This window comes from Papaver somniferum, chromosome 7 (assembly GCF_003573695.1).
Source record: "Papaver somniferum cultivar HN1 chromosome 7, ASM357369v1, whole genome shotgun sequence".
NCBI classification, from domain to species: domain Eukaryota; kingdom Viridiplantae; phylum Streptophyta; class Magnoliopsida; order Ranunculales; family Papaveraceae; genus Papaver; species Papaver somniferum.
The window spans coordinates 99,520,038-99,535,236 of NC_039364.1; the positions used below are offsets into that span (position 1 = coordinate 99,520,038).

General features: G+C 39.0%; 1 protein-coding gene across 2 annotated transcripts; it reads left to right on the forward strand.

Annotated features, from left to right (window-relative positions):
* Window positions 1-8,048: 8,048 nt before the first annotated feature.
* LOC113297951 (rac-like GTP-binding protein 3) lies at window positions 8,049-11,771 on the forward strand. Of its 2 annotated transcripts, none has more exons than XM_026546566.1 (8): window positions 8,049-8,527; window positions 8,686-8,773; window positions 8,917-9,026; window positions 9,121-9,184; window positions 10,517-10,581; window positions 10,702-10,767; window positions 10,889-10,989; window positions 11,438-11,771. In XM_026546566.1, the coding sequence occupies exons 1-8, from the start codon at window positions 8,423-8,425 to the stop codon at window positions 11,478-11,480; spliced, it is 642 nt and encodes a 213-aa protein (XP_026402351.1). In that variant the 5' UTR covers window positions 8,049-8,422; the 3' UTR covers window positions 11,481-11,771. The 2 variants fall into 2 exon arrangements, with proteins under 2 accessions (XP_026402351.1, XP_026402352.1); XM_026546567.1 differs by having other exon boundaries at window positions 11,441-11,771.
* The last annotated feature ends 3,428 nt before the right edge of the window (window positions 11,772-15,199 follow it).

Here is a 15,199-nt window from a genome sequence, read left to right on the forward strand (position 1 = left end):
GGTGGTGGTTTGGGAGCCGTGTTAATGCAGTCTGGCAGACCTCTTGCTTACTACAGCAAGCCGCTATCTGGTAAGAATTTGAATCTTTCAGTTTATGACAAAGAGATGTTAGCGGTCGTCTCTGCTGTTCAGAAATGGCGGCCTTATTTATTGGGTAGACATTTTAAGATCTATACCGACCATAGAAGCTTGAAATATTTTCTGCATAAAAAATTATCATCTATGGAACAACAAAAATGGTTATCTAAATTGTTGTGATATGACTATGAGATTGTTTTTCGTCATGGAAAAGAGAATGTCGCTGCTGATGCTTTATCTCGTCTTTCCAGTCCTCAACTTAATTCTATCTCAGCACCTATTTTTTCTGGTGTGCATGATATTGTCAAAGAATGTCATCAGGATGATGTCTATTGGTCATTAATTGCTAGTCTACGTATTGATCCTGGTTTCAAACGCAACTATACTTACGTTGATGGAATTTTACGATATAAACAACAGATTGTGGTTGTTTCTTCATCTTCTTGGTGCTCCAAATTACTTGAAGAATTTCACACAACTCCATTGGGGGGTTATTCAGGTTGCTTAAGAACCTTCAAGAGATTACAACAAAGTTTTTATTGGAAGGGAATGAAACATTCAATTAAAGAGTTCATTGATCGTTGTGACATTTGCCAACGCAATAAATCTGAATCGATATCTCCTCCTGGCCTCTTGAACCCCTTACCCGTTCCTGCTGATGTATGGCTTGATATTTCAATGGATTTCATAGATGGGTTTCCTCTCTCTGAGAGAAAAAGCTCCATTTTAGTTGTTGTTGATCGACTTTCAAAGTATGCGCATTTTATTGCTTTGTCTCATCCTTATTCCGCGAGCATAGTTGGACAAGTATTTGTACGAGAGGTGGTTCGTCTTCATGGGATGCCAAGAAGTATTGTCAGTGATAGAGATGCGATATTCATGAGCAATTTTTGGACTGCCTATTTTTCTTTACAAGGCACCCAACTATGTCACACTTCGGCGTAACATCCACAATCCGACGGTCAGACTGAAGTTACTAATCGTACTCTAGAGTGTTATTTGCGCTGCTTTGCTGGTATGAAGCCAAAAGATTGGTTTAAATGTCTTTCATGCGCTGAATGGTGGTATAACACAAGCTTTCATACTGCCATCCAAATCACTCCATATGAAGCTTTGTATAGTAGATCTCCTCCAACCATTTTATCATATTTATCGGGTTCTACCTCAGTGCATGATGTTGATATCAATCTTCAAGCTAGAAATCACACTATTAAACTGTTGAAGTCTCACTTGCATGAAGCTTAAGCTCGGATGAAGAAGTATGCTGACAGTCACCGAACGGAACGTAATTTTGAGCCTAATGATTGGGTGTATTTACGCCTACAACCATATCGACAAACAACAGTTGCTAGTCAATCTTTTTCGAAGCTCTCTCCTCGTTTTTATGGGCCGTTTCGAGTGTTGGAAAAAATTGGAACAATGGCTTATAAGTTGGAGCTTCCTACTACCAGTCGTATTCATCCCGTTTTCCATGTTTCTCAGTTAAAAAAGAAACTCGGCGCAACTGTTAACGTTTTTGCTGTTTTACCAGATATAATATACTACGACAAATGGGAACCATCTACAGTTTTAGAGCGACGGATGTACAAGAAGGGGAATCATGTTGGTACTCAATGGCTCGTGCAATGGAAGAACCATCCTGCAGATGAAGCAACTTGGGAAGACGCTGATGATTTCATTGCGCGGTTTCCAGAATATAAGACTTGAGGACAAGTCTGTTTTCCAGGGGGTGAGATGTTGTGATGCCAACACCACATAGTTAGTTACTTGCTGTGTTTAGTTTCCTAGCTTTCCGTAATTAGTTAAACTCTTTTCCTAGTTTAGGCAGTCTTTATACTTGAGTTCTTTTCTTGTTATTCAAGGCTTGAAAGCTATAAATAGCCCAGCCGCAGTTTACTTAGACATCAATCAATATAACAAACTCAGTTTAATTAAGTTTCTCTTCAAAAGCTGGTGGCTAACCCCCAATCAAAGGGTTTATCCGGTTCTTTTCTTTGCGTTTTAGCTTTCTCCAGTGTTAAAAGGTTTATAACCCTAACAAAGACATAATGGAGGTCTCCAAAGAGGTTTACACCACAATATTTCAAAAACTGAATTGTACCGGCCTGTCACAGACCCGAGAAGAAAAACTGAAGATATTTTTTCTGAGAGTATAAAAAGACCCGTCAATGGATTTAAACTCCTCGGAAGCCCAGTCAGCCTTGATGAACAGTTTTGCGTTGAATTAGTTATGCAACGCCTTCAGAAAACTGTATTATGACAGCCATCCGAAATTTGCGCGACCATCAATTTGAACTCGTCTTATTACGTAGTTGCACTGGTATTTCCCGTCTCTACTTCACTACGCGCACCAACACTCCAACAGGGACAAATTTGCAGGGCCGGCCTTGGGCCAAAGTGGCCGAAGCACAACTTCGGGCAGCACAAAAGGTGGGGCAGCAAAATTTGTTGTCTGTGGCTGAATGGTCTGTAGTTAACTAGTTATGTTACATAGGGGATAAGACAAAATAACAATTTTTGTGGACGTAATTTGAAATAATTATACCATTAACGGGGCATCAAAATGAAAACTCTATTAATTAAAGGGGTGAAAAACAACAAACATAAATATTGTTTTCAGGAGGTCTTAAGGCCGATATGTGAAAAATGGAGGGGTCATTAATTTGATTACCAAATACTATAAGAATTTATAGTATACTTTGGAGTTGCTATAATCTCCATTATTGATCAAGAGACTACGAGAAATGAAAATTTGAGTTGTATCCATATATATTAGACATTTTTCATTAGTTGTACGGTCCGCGACTTATAACTCTAAAGGTGTCACTATCCATATATAAAAACTCCAACAAAACAAATTGTTCACAAGAACCTCATTTAATATAAACTGTCTATATTACCCTTCTAGTTTAAATCACCCCAACAAAAACAAAAATCAACCACACTTTAATTCTTATTGTCACCCCCAACAAGAAATAAACAACCACCAATAAGCATCGCCGCCACCGCCACTACTTCCGACCACCGCCGCCACCGCCACAACCTCCGACCACCGCCACCGCCACCTTCCGCCACCGACCACCACCGCCACCTCCGACCACCACCTCTGTCGCCGGCCGCCACCGACCACCACCGCTCTGCCGCCCGCCGCCCCCCCGCCACCGACCACCATCGCCGCCCGCCGCCACCACTGACCACCGCCACTGACCATCGCCGCCACCACCGCCGCCGCCACCGACCACCGCCGCCGCCACCGACCACCACCGCTCCGCCGCCTCCGCCCGCCGCCGCCACCGATACTGCGCAATTGCACCACCACTGCCAGCCACCCTACCATCCAGCACCACCATTGTCGACCACCACCGCCACCACCTCCGACCACCACCATCACCTCCACCTCCACCACCACCACCGATACTACGTAATTGCACCACCAATACCAGCCACCCTACCATCCAGCACCACCACCGTCGACCACCGCCGACCAAAACCAGCACCACGACCGCCCACCACCACCACCTCCCAAAAATACGATGAAACCAATTTTGGTTTCATCATAAATAAGATGAAACCGATTTTGGTTTCATCATAAATACGATGAAACCGATTTTGGTTTCATCTTGGTTTCGTGAGAAATCACCTGCAAGAAATTTTTTAAGAGGTATTATACATCTTCATGGATAGAAATACATTGTTGAAATACGATGAAACCGATTTTGGTTTCATCATAAATAAGATGAAACCATAATTGGTTTCCGCGCTTCAACAGCAATACCACCAGTTATGTCTCAAGACTCATTACTCAGCTTCACCTGGTATATCTTTCCATCTAGGTTTACAGGCAATTCCTCATTGTATTGCAACACTTCATTGCACCTGCAACTACAAATTCACTTCAAATCCCATACCCACTGCATTACTGCCTTCCATTTCAGTTCAAGCTCATACCTGAACACCACAAATGCTCCATCTCAGGCTCAGTTTGATCTTCAACTGGACCTGCAATATCCATATTAATTCAACCAGAGCAACACCAGTTCCTCCATGGATTCTGATTATCACCAGCTGCAGTTCATAATCACCACCAACATAGGCATCTCAGTTCTTCTCTACACTCTCAACCTGCAACTGTACTTAAAAACCATTCTCAAGCATCATCTCAAACCATTCTTCATAGAGAACCAACTCAAAGCCAACACCAGTACCACCTTCTCTATAATATTAACTTCAGCTGCAACCGGAGCTTACTAGCAGCATCAAATGAAACTCGTCACAAGACCCTGTCACTGCAATAACCATATCAAACCCATCACTGCAATAACCATATCAAACCCATCACTGCAATAACCATATCAACAATACCAGCAGCTACACTTGCACACTGCCAATTTGAAAGCAGCGGCAGCAACATCTCCTAGCTGACTCTACTCAGCTCCACAATCCAATTCACCACCTGCAATTGCTTCCCATTTCAATTCTAGCCATCATTTTTCTCTATTAAACCTTCTTTTGGACCCTCTCCTTCACCTAATTTCAGAATCAGATTCCACTGTTTCCAGAACAGTTTCCTGTTTCCCTTCTTCCTGTAGTAAAGAAGTTTCATCAACTTTATTCATCCCAAGAGCAGTCCTTAATGTCTCCATCTTTCTCTCCTTTCTAGCATCAATTTGATGGGTCTGACTGAGTACCTGACACCCTGAATCAAACACAAGCAGTTCCAACATATCAGTAATAAGATATAAGAATATTATCCAACAAGAATAGAATAGTTACTTTTCTCTTTCCATATGCTCAAATCATCTCAAGTAGGTACTCGGAAATTAAAAAGAGCATGTTTTAGGGAGATGCCTCCTTCACTTACGCTGCACACAAGTGTCGGTGCAGGAGTCAAAAGAGGGACACACTTTGGTACTTATACAAGTTTTCAAGTTCAACAGGGGCACCTAGTCTAACCACTCTAACCATAGATGATAACTATCAGATTGAAATGCAAAATATGACTTTGAAATGTATGCATGGCAGCTCAACATTAACAAACCACATAATGTCAACTGCTAAGTTAACTGTGGAAACGCAACTTAAGTTTTCAATAATTGCACAACCAAACAACTTGTACACTTTCCTTAACCAGTTCTTTAACTAGCATGGACTTCAATTAAAAAGTGAGCCCATAAAATGGACCTCACTAAGAGACAGTAATGCACACTTCATTGATCTCAACATTTTAGACTAAAGTACTTAGACAAACTTCAGTTCAAAATTCATCTACTATTAGAAAAATCAATCCACCAACAAGCAACATAAGACTAACTGTGATATTCATATCCCATTTCCACCAACACAGAGCAAACAAGGGACGAAATCTTGCACCCGACAAGTTAATCTCACTACTATTTGGTATAACATTTTCAAGAATAAATCTAATTCATCATCAAACATGTAAATGGAATTAAATTTACCAAGTCAATAAATCCTTACAGTAACAATCAAAAGTAGAAGGAAATAAGATTTTTACCAAGTCAATAAATCCTTACAGTAACAATCAAAATCAAATTCTCAAGAATAAAAACCAACGAAATGTCAAACAAAACGAAATCTGGTATCCAATTCAATTGAAAAATTAGTGAAATGATAAGATTTTTTAATACTTCAAAACTTCAAATTATCATTCTAAATCCACCGTTTCTCCCAACACGAGCATATCGTCATCGGTAGTTCATTTCCACCATGGAATTAATTCCTAGATCTAATTCCTAGACCTTGTTAGAAACGTCACCACTCCATCATCCCTTCCTTGAAAAATCGATCTCAATCATCAATTCGTCACCAACCCATCTCTGTTCTTCAACTGAAGTTAAAATCGCAACCCTAATTTCAACAATCAAGGGTTAAGGGAACGAAGGTGGTGATGGAATTGAAGGAGGCGGACGAAGGTGGTGGTGGTGGTGGTGAGATACGAAGGTGCTAGTGTGGTCGGGGAAGCATAAAGTTTCTGCTGGTGAGATCTGGTATCGCTGCTGGTGGTGATGGTGGTGTGGAGAAGGAGAGAAAGAAAGAAGAAAAAATAAAGGAGAGAAGACGAAGATGAAGAAGGGTACGTTTGGGTTTTTTCAAAGTAAAAAAAAATTAAATTTGCTAATTATTATTTGAGCTGGGGTTTTTGTGTCACTATTTAATGAAACTGATTTGATTTGTTAAAATTAATATGGGTGGTTTTTTTGTTCCTTTAAGTTGGCCACCTAGGAGTTTTGTCACTAGTTTTGTTAATTGTATGCTGATAAACTCGGGTGATTTTCTACCATTTGGCCACCAGAGATGTTGGTCGTGGTCAATGCTGACTGACTTAGTCAGATATTCGAAAAGGGCAACACTTTCTTATTTTCTTTGGGCAGTAATAATGTCAGGGTCGGCCCTGTAAATTTGTTTCAGAAACCACCTATATCAGTACCTGCACCAATTGATTATGGGCGAGGGAGCCGGTTTTGGACCACTCCAACAAAGGCTAGTCACGCCTCCTATCAAACAGGGAGGGCTAGGCCTTTACTTTATGGCCGATACGAGTAAGTGTTGTTACTTGGCCTCTCATACACAGACTAACGTGTCGCAGAACATCTTCACGGGTCACGCTCTTGCTGCTGAACCAAGTGACACCTTCCACCAGGCCCAAATCAATTTTACGACATTTCACTTTCAGACCTCAGCGTTGTCGATAACGCCCCCATCTCATGCGAGCTTTGGAAGTTTTATACTTCGACGCTGTCGTAAAGGATATGCCCGCCAAATTTTCTATGATTGAAAGGGACTCAATTTTATGGTAGTTCAACAAGATCAAACATGCTCAGGAATACCTTTTAGCCATTCCTAGCAGTGGACTTAACCAATGCACTGGGCCACTCCAGTTTTCTGCAGTTCTTAGTTACAGATTGGGTGTTCCACTCTTCGATGCCGACATCACTTGTCCAAGTTGCAACATAACCATGTATATCTTCAGAGAGCATGCTCTACATTGTGTCAGTGACGTGGGACTCAAGTTTCGACATGACCTAGTTCGAAATGTTTTTGCCGACATTTACTATAAAGTTGGGGTTTCTGCTAGGAAAGAGGTTCCATTGGGATTCTTATCAGATGGAAACAACGCCTTGAGACCTGCTGACGTTCTCGTATACAATTGGAAAAATTGTAGAGATGTATTTCGATGTGACAGGCATTTATCCTTTCACCAATAGCACCACTCACTTTACTCCTGGTCATGCTATTTCTTCCGCAATCACCCACAAACATAAGAAGTATCTTGATAAGTGCACCTCCCATGGCTACGGTTTTGGTATCTTGGCTTTCTCCACCTTGGGTGAACTCAGCGAAGATACAAAAGTCTTTTTAAAGAGACTTAAACATTGTTCAGCTAGCCATGATGCTAATGCTAGAATATGTAGCTTCTTTATTTCATAGAATATGACTCTCTATTCAGAAGAGTGAAGGAGCCCACCATATCGTTAGGCTTTTAACCAGTTTCATGTAAAACATATTTATATTTAATAAATATGAGTTAGAAAAAAAGTTTTGAAAGGATAGCTCATTTCTTGCTTCATCGTATCAAAACAAATTTTTTTGTCTACGACTTCAAACAAGTGCAACCTCAAAAATAACCCAAAGAGAAAAAATTACGTCGCGGATGTATTATTGCCGGAAAGTTTCCAAATAGCGCGTTTGGATAAACTGTTTCTCCAGAAATAGAAACCAGAAACAGAAGTCAGAAGCGATGATATTTTACTTCACAAAAAATTAATTTTTCTGTTTCTGGAAGTTGTTTTAAAATTTTACGTCCAAACTGATTTCTTGCTTTTTGACTTCCAGAAGTTAAGAAATGGCTTCTGGACGTGTATCTAGACGCGCTATAAACGACTCTTAAGCTTTTACTTTTATAGCATATAATACAGAGAGTCAGCCTTTAACCCAATCCACATTGAAAGCTCCTTTACCAGTACTAGAGTACACACACTACATTTCCCTACCACCAGTCCACCACCACCTGCACTTACCCACCTCTCAGGTTTCATACTTTTTTGTTCTTTACAATCAATTCTCGCTCTCTCTCTCTTGAATTGAACTGAAAGAAAACCCAAATTCTGAAAAAATTTAAAAACCCTTTCAGAAAAATCATTTACCAGAATCACCAATTATATCTTCAGAGACACACACACAGAGAGAGAAAGTGTCAAGAATCATGTGATCTTTTTCTACCTTCTTTTTTTGTATTCTCTCTCTTTTTCTCAAAAGTGAAAAACACACCCACAACCAAACCCGTTGTTTCCCCTTATCATTCTCTTCTAATTCCTCTTCTTCAATGGCTTCTAGTGCTTCTAGGTTTATCAAGTGTGTTACTGTAGGTGATGGTGCTGTTGGTAAAACTTGTATGCTTATCTGCTACACTAGCAACAAATTTCCCACTGTAATCATTTCATCCTCCTCCTTGTATATCTCTTAGTTTTTATGTTTTTTTTGTGCATTTCTGGTTATGGGTTTTGCAAATTTTTATGATTTTTTCTCAGTTTTAATTTGTGGGTTTGTTTCAATTTGTTGGAATTATGTTGTTTTACTTGTTTTCAGGACTATATACCAACTGTGTTTGATAACTTCAGCGCAAATGTAGTCGTCGAAGGAACGACTGTTAATTTAGGCCTTTGGGATACAGCTGGTAAAATTCTACTCAGTTTTCATGTTAATTTCTTTCCTTCTTAGTATTGCTAGTTACTAAATTTTTGAATTGATTTGAACCTTTGCAAAATTCTGTTTTTGCTTGTGAACCGTTTGACATGAACCTAGTACTTTTCTTGACAGGGCAAGAAGATTATAATAGATTAAGGCCTCTTAGCTACAGAGGAGCGGATGTTTTCGTCTTAGCGTTCTCGTTAGTCAGCCGTGCCAGCTATGAAAATGTACTTAAAAAGGTAACCACTTCATGAAAATTCTGCAGTTTAGTGTAATGGCTAAATGTGTTTGTAACTATGCTTAGCTGATTCTCTTACGGAAGTATGATTACAGTGGATCCCAGAGCTTCAACATTTCGCGCCTGGAGTTCCTGTTGTTCTTGCTGGAACTAAATTGGGTAAGTGCAGAAAAATTGCTTATTCGTTTGCTTCACATCGTGATGTTTTACTTCCTAATTTGCTTTGTTAGATCTGCTATTACGGTTACCACTTATACCTGATATCCCCCCCCCCTAACTGGATTATAATCTGCCATTCTCATGGGATTCCTGTTTTATCATGTTATTTTGGAGTGGATTAGTGCTACTAGTTAGCTACAATCTTGCGGATGTAACACATTTACTAATTAACTCGGTTTTCTTTCTTTTATCTGCTTCACTATCCTACTATATATAGTGTGTTGTTAAATAATGTGAGAATTAGAGATACATCAACAAGAATAGATTTGTTCTCTAAAACTTTGGTTTAGGAAGTGCAACTAGCGGTGTAAGCTTATGCATATAACCCATCTGAAAAGGCAGGTCTGCATGCTATTATTGACCATTGCATATGTGTTGCTTTCCAATATTTCAGTCAAAAATCTCCTTGGTAGTTTAACATACTAAACCCCTTTGTAAATTCACATTTATAGATATCATAAAGAATTACTTGAAAAATGGTAATTGCAGCAGGTTCCTTTTTGTTCTTGATTTTCCATCATCAGTCAGATACCTTCACTCCAGCTTTTTTCATCCAACCTTGCTATCCATGAAGCTTAAACATATGGATCACCACTCTTGGTTCTCGTCACTATGCTTAAACATACATATGTGATGGTCTTTATGCTTAAACATACATTTATGCTTAAACATACATATTTGTTGAAAAGTTTTATGCGTCTGACCCGAGTCTCACAGCTAAACAACCACATAATGTAGGTCTTGGATCTACTCCACTAGTCATTTGTGTAGTTAATTTGAACTGCAAGTCCCAGAGCAAGTATGTTAGAGATTTTCTGTTTTGACCAGTTACACGTTTAGAATCTTTAGATGCTGGGGGGAGATATAGTTAAAAGACAGATTTACTGGATCATACAAACAGGGCACCAACCTTTGTGGGAATAGGTGATAAACCATGGACGCATCGTCTGTACTTCTCACAAGCTCAACAACAGTCGATAATTCTAGGCTTGTACAGTTGCAAGACTAATTAAGCAACTTTTCCAATTCCACTGGTCACCTTCTCTCCTATCATATCCATACAATACCATATAATTGCTTCTGCTGAGTCAGCATATACATCTTTAAAGGCTATTTAGCAGTTATGGACTTAGGTCTAGCCTATCATTGTGGTGTATTAATGTGTTAATAATATGTATTGATGCTTAATGCTTTTGTCCTTACTCATTGTGGATATCTATGTGAAATTACTATATCCAGTCTTAATGAATTAGTGCTTTATAATGGACACAGATCTTCGCGAAGATAAGCATTATATGGCTGATCACCCAGGATTGGTTCCCGTGAGTACTGCACAGGTGTGGTTGCTGCTCCATAAGTTCCAGTTTTAGATGGGGTGAACATTTATGGTGTGGCCACTTCTTGTGATGACTTGTGTCTTTGTTGATTTTGAGAATAACAGTGTTCACTACTATCAGGGTGAAGAACTACGAAAACAGATAGGGGCGGCTTATTATATTGAATGTAGTTCAAAAACTCAGCAGGTAACAGTAATTTTTGTTGTTTCCTTGACCACACGAGCATCAAGTTGCAATGTGTTGCACGCCAATCTTCTCGTAGTACATCTAAGTTCTAATTGGTATCCTTTGCTCTCCTAATGAACAGAATGTGAAAGCAGTTTTTGATGCTGCAATCAAGGTAGTGATAAAGCCACCACAGAAGCAAAAAGAAAAGAAGAAAAAGCAACGCCGGGGATGTTCACTACTGTCAGTAACTCCCAATTTCTCCTTTGTCTATACGTTTATGTTGTTACTTCTCTCATTGATGCTGTTCCACTCCATTATTTGTCATTTTGATGGTTAGGAGCTATGTGATACAGTGATATGCTTATTTACTTTTAGAGCTTTTCCCATCCTCTTGCAATGTAAATAGGATGATTGATGACTTGTAGTACACTAGTACATATGCGGATGTGACTGCTTAGTGTTCCACCCCAATTTACTTCACCTATTGCTTAAGTTATGTAGATCAGATTGAAAATCTTAAATAAGGATTGCTTTCTTCAAACATGCAAAACCTTTCTAATGTCTAAAGTATTTCTGTAACGTACTTTAGGAATTGATCCTCACACTTGTCGATTCTCCTTTCTTCCTGAATTATAGATTACTACATAGCATGGTTTACTAAAATATGCCTTTTTTGTTTGACTTCTAGCAGGAGTGTGGTTTGTGGTAGGAAGCTCGTGTGTCTGAAATGAGGTTTCCTATCCCGACCTCTAATCATCTCAGCCGGGACAATTTCCACGACCTGTCGTCACAGTTTGGATTTAACTTCCATCCATCCATCTCCTTTTGGTGATTGGTTTGGGCCTGAATTACGGTTTCCTGCTATATGTAGTTCTAATCTCTCATATTATAATCCTTGCAATTGGCTGTGTTTGAAACACTAATCTTTTTTGGTATTGATTTTTGATGTAATTATGTGATTACTTTGTTATCAACTATCAACTTCCATTAGATTTATTATTATATTCTTTACTTTCATCATAGAAGAAGACGGTTGAAGTGCTAAAGATGCTGGCTATGTCGTCTTTTCTAATGATAGGACCATTGCTAGAGAGCTAGTGTGTTGGTAGGCCTCACCTTGCTACAAATTTGCATTCCAATTCCTGAAAGCAATGGATGCGCTTTCTAACACAAGAAAAGGAAATTGGCGTGTCGTCAAGTGCATAAATTTACCTGGCTAATTTGGGGCCAATTATATTTTGCTCACATCCAATGGCTAGGCTACGGGGTTTCTATATTGAGCAAAACTATCAGACTCAAATTACTATAAATTGAAAAAAAAATCTATTTTATTTTCTCCAAGCTAACAATTCTTGGCTTGTTAATTCTCAACGGGCGAACAGGATCTCATACGTATATAGTTTGCATCTTACCATACGTACACTGTCTGTATCTTATTTTGCGCCTACGATGAAGTCAAACGTTTCTTGTATGTCTCGCGGATTTTTCTAACGCTACACCTTGACTAGCTGGTGAAGTCATTTGTCCATTCTTCCTCTAATAGAATCCACTATCTGTATATACAAGCTGTCACAGGTTCGCACTTCTCAAATGCGATACCAACTTGACAATGACAATTATGCTCCACAGCACAATCTCAGCCAACTCGCACTTACCCAATACTTTAATTTGCTTGACTAAAACTCCGTTTATCCCATATTAGACAGAGGTTATGTTCACTAATCTTCCAAGCCTTCAATCAAATGCACACACTCCGCTTGATGCATAAACAATTAAGCCAAACCAAAGGGAATTATGCAACAACAAAACTTTTTCTTTAAATCAGGCCTTAGCCTTTTATTTATTGCACACTTAGGGTTACACACTCTTCTTATTCCGGATTACCCAATCCCTTCACAAGATCAGGCTTATACAACCTTACAAAAAGCTATGTACAAGTAACTGCAAGCAGTTACAGATTTACTTTACAACTTTGCAGTTAGCTAACTGTTGCCAAACTTGCCAAACCGCTTGCCAAGCCAAACGGGACCTTCCTAACAGTTAAGAAAGCATAAAGCAAACCCACTTCACGTGTAACCAACTCTAACTGTCGAGGCCATGCGCCCTGCACATGTCATCTTGCCTCGTTGCATGATAACGCATTTGCCAGCCAAATATTGTGCCATCACGGTTGTACATCATTCTGCCAATGATGCAAGTGTGCTAATGCAAGTCTTGCTTGCATGCCTGCACGCCTCATGCATACAGGTTGTTTGCCAAACTCATTTGGCATCTCGTGATGCTAATCTCGCATCCTTGGCCATGTCCAAACCCAGTTTGGCACATGCCATACTATCTCTGCAACTCAGACATGCACTCCGCATATCTGACACTTTCGCCAAGCCACTGATGACGCGCCACCATGTCACATCTTCAGTTGGCCACTTGGCAGCACCGTTATACAAGCTGAGTGCACTTGCACGTTTTTATTAGACCGTTCCCTTTTAGGTGATTTTTTTTTTTGATTAGCAAAGAAAGGAATAATATTGATCAACAGGAGAAGGTATAAAAGAATTATACCACCCTGAACCAAAGTACAAAGAAAGGAGCAAAGGCCTACAAACAGGCTAAAGCTCAAAGAAAAAGGTCAAAAACAGACCCAAAAACAAACAGATAGAACTCATGATCAACCAAAAAAGGTTGAGTTACAATTACTCATTACATCCGTGGAGGAAATAGACACAAAATCCTTGATAACTAAAGACCATGAATAAAGACAATAGATTTCCTTATTAGTGATTGTCGTTTCATTGCTAACTTTACCATTGCAAATTCTTGCATTTCTCTCTTGCCAGATGCACCAAAGAATTGCTGCAGGGATTGAATTCCAAATAGCAGTTAAGGCTGAAGAGGATTGAGTTAAATGCCATTCTTGAATTGCAGTTGAAGGATTCTCAGGCATTGAGAAGAACCAGTTTAGCTTCTCCAGAAAACAACTCCAGATTTTCTTAGCAAAAGAACAATGTAACAACAGGTGGGAGGTTGTTTCATGTTCAGAGAAAAAAGGACAATCAATTGGAACATCCATACCTTTTCTTCTTAAAGAGTCTCTAGTGGGAAGCCTGTCATGAGCAATTGTCCATAAAAAGAAACCAATCTTGGGAGGATATTTTTGCTTCCAAATGAAAGAAAAGACTGCATTCTCCTGACCATTTGTATCAACAGTGGAAAGAAAATCATATAGAGACTTCACTGTATAATTTTTTTTTGAGCTCAAAGACCATTGTAACTCATCTTCTAAATCAATATTGAAAGAAAAAGATCTCAAATCAGTTAGCAAGATAGTATGTTCCACAGCAGCTTCTCCAAACAATCTTGTAGGAGTTCTAAGATTCCACATAACACCATTTTCACTTGTAGTTCCAACTTCTGACACTTTAAAGTTCTTTGATCTTGAAATATTAAAGAGATGAGGATAACAATCTTTAAAAGGTCTGTCATACAACCAACTATCCTCCCAAAACCTTGTAATTGTACCAGAATGCACTTTAAATTTGACATGTTTGAGAAAGAAGTTGTTGCAGTTCATGATAGCTCTCCAGACTAAATTTCCATAAGTGCATTTAGGAATTTTAGCTAACCAATATACCTCTTCCACACCATATTTATCAGCTACAAGTTTCCTCCACAATGCATCTTTTTCATTTGCAAATCTCCAAGACCATTTACAAAGCAGAGCTTGATTCATTTTTTTTTTCAAATTTTTTACTCCCAAGCCACCCAATTTATTTCTTCTACAGATTGCAGGTCATTTATCAAGATGTGACTTTTTCCTCCCTTTGTTATCAAGCCATAAGAAATCTCTCATAATCTTCTCAAGCTTGTTGCAAACTGCAATTGGCATTTCAAATAAACTCATGTAGCACACAGGCAGACTAGCAAGAACACTATTAATGAGTGTTATTTTTCTTGCTCTCTTAAGAAGAATCTTCTTCCAACCATCTAATTTGGCAATAAATTTGACAATTATTCTATCCCATTTAGCAACTCCTCTAAACTTATCACCAAGAGGTAAGCCTAAGTAAATAGTGGGTAAACAACCAGAATAACAACCTAGAATGTCACAATACTGAGTTAAATCACCATCAAAGCCAACTCCAAAAATTTGACTCTTAGAAAAATTAATTTTAAGACCAGTTAAGAGTTCAAAAGAAATAAGGAGTAACCTGAGATTCTTCACTTGCTCAACATCAACATCTAAGAAGATCAAAGTATCATCTGCAAATTGAAGATGACTACTAAGCATGCTAGCATCACACACTTTGAAACCTGATAACAAGCCTTGAGCTTGAGCTTGTTTAATCATATAAGTGAGAGCTTCACCAACTTGAAGAAATAAAAAAGGTGACAAAGGATCACCTTGTCTGATGCCTTTTCCACTTGTAAAAAACCCACTTGCACTGCTATTAAT

Bases quoted from the DNA above. Each gene is read 5' to 3' on its own strand.
- LOC113297951 (XM_026546566.1), top strand. From the start codon at position 8,423: ATGGCTTCTAGTGCTTCTAGGTTTATCAAGTGTGTTACTGTAGGTGAT. The intron at 8,774-8,916 runs GTAAAATTCTAC...TTTTCTTGACAG, and splicing joins AGGCCTTTGGGATACAGCTG to GGCAAGAAGATTATAATAGA. The intron at 10,768-10,888 runs GTAACAGTAATT...CCTAATGAACAG, and splicing joins GTAGTTCAAAAACTCAGCAG to AATGTGAAAGCAGTTTTTGA.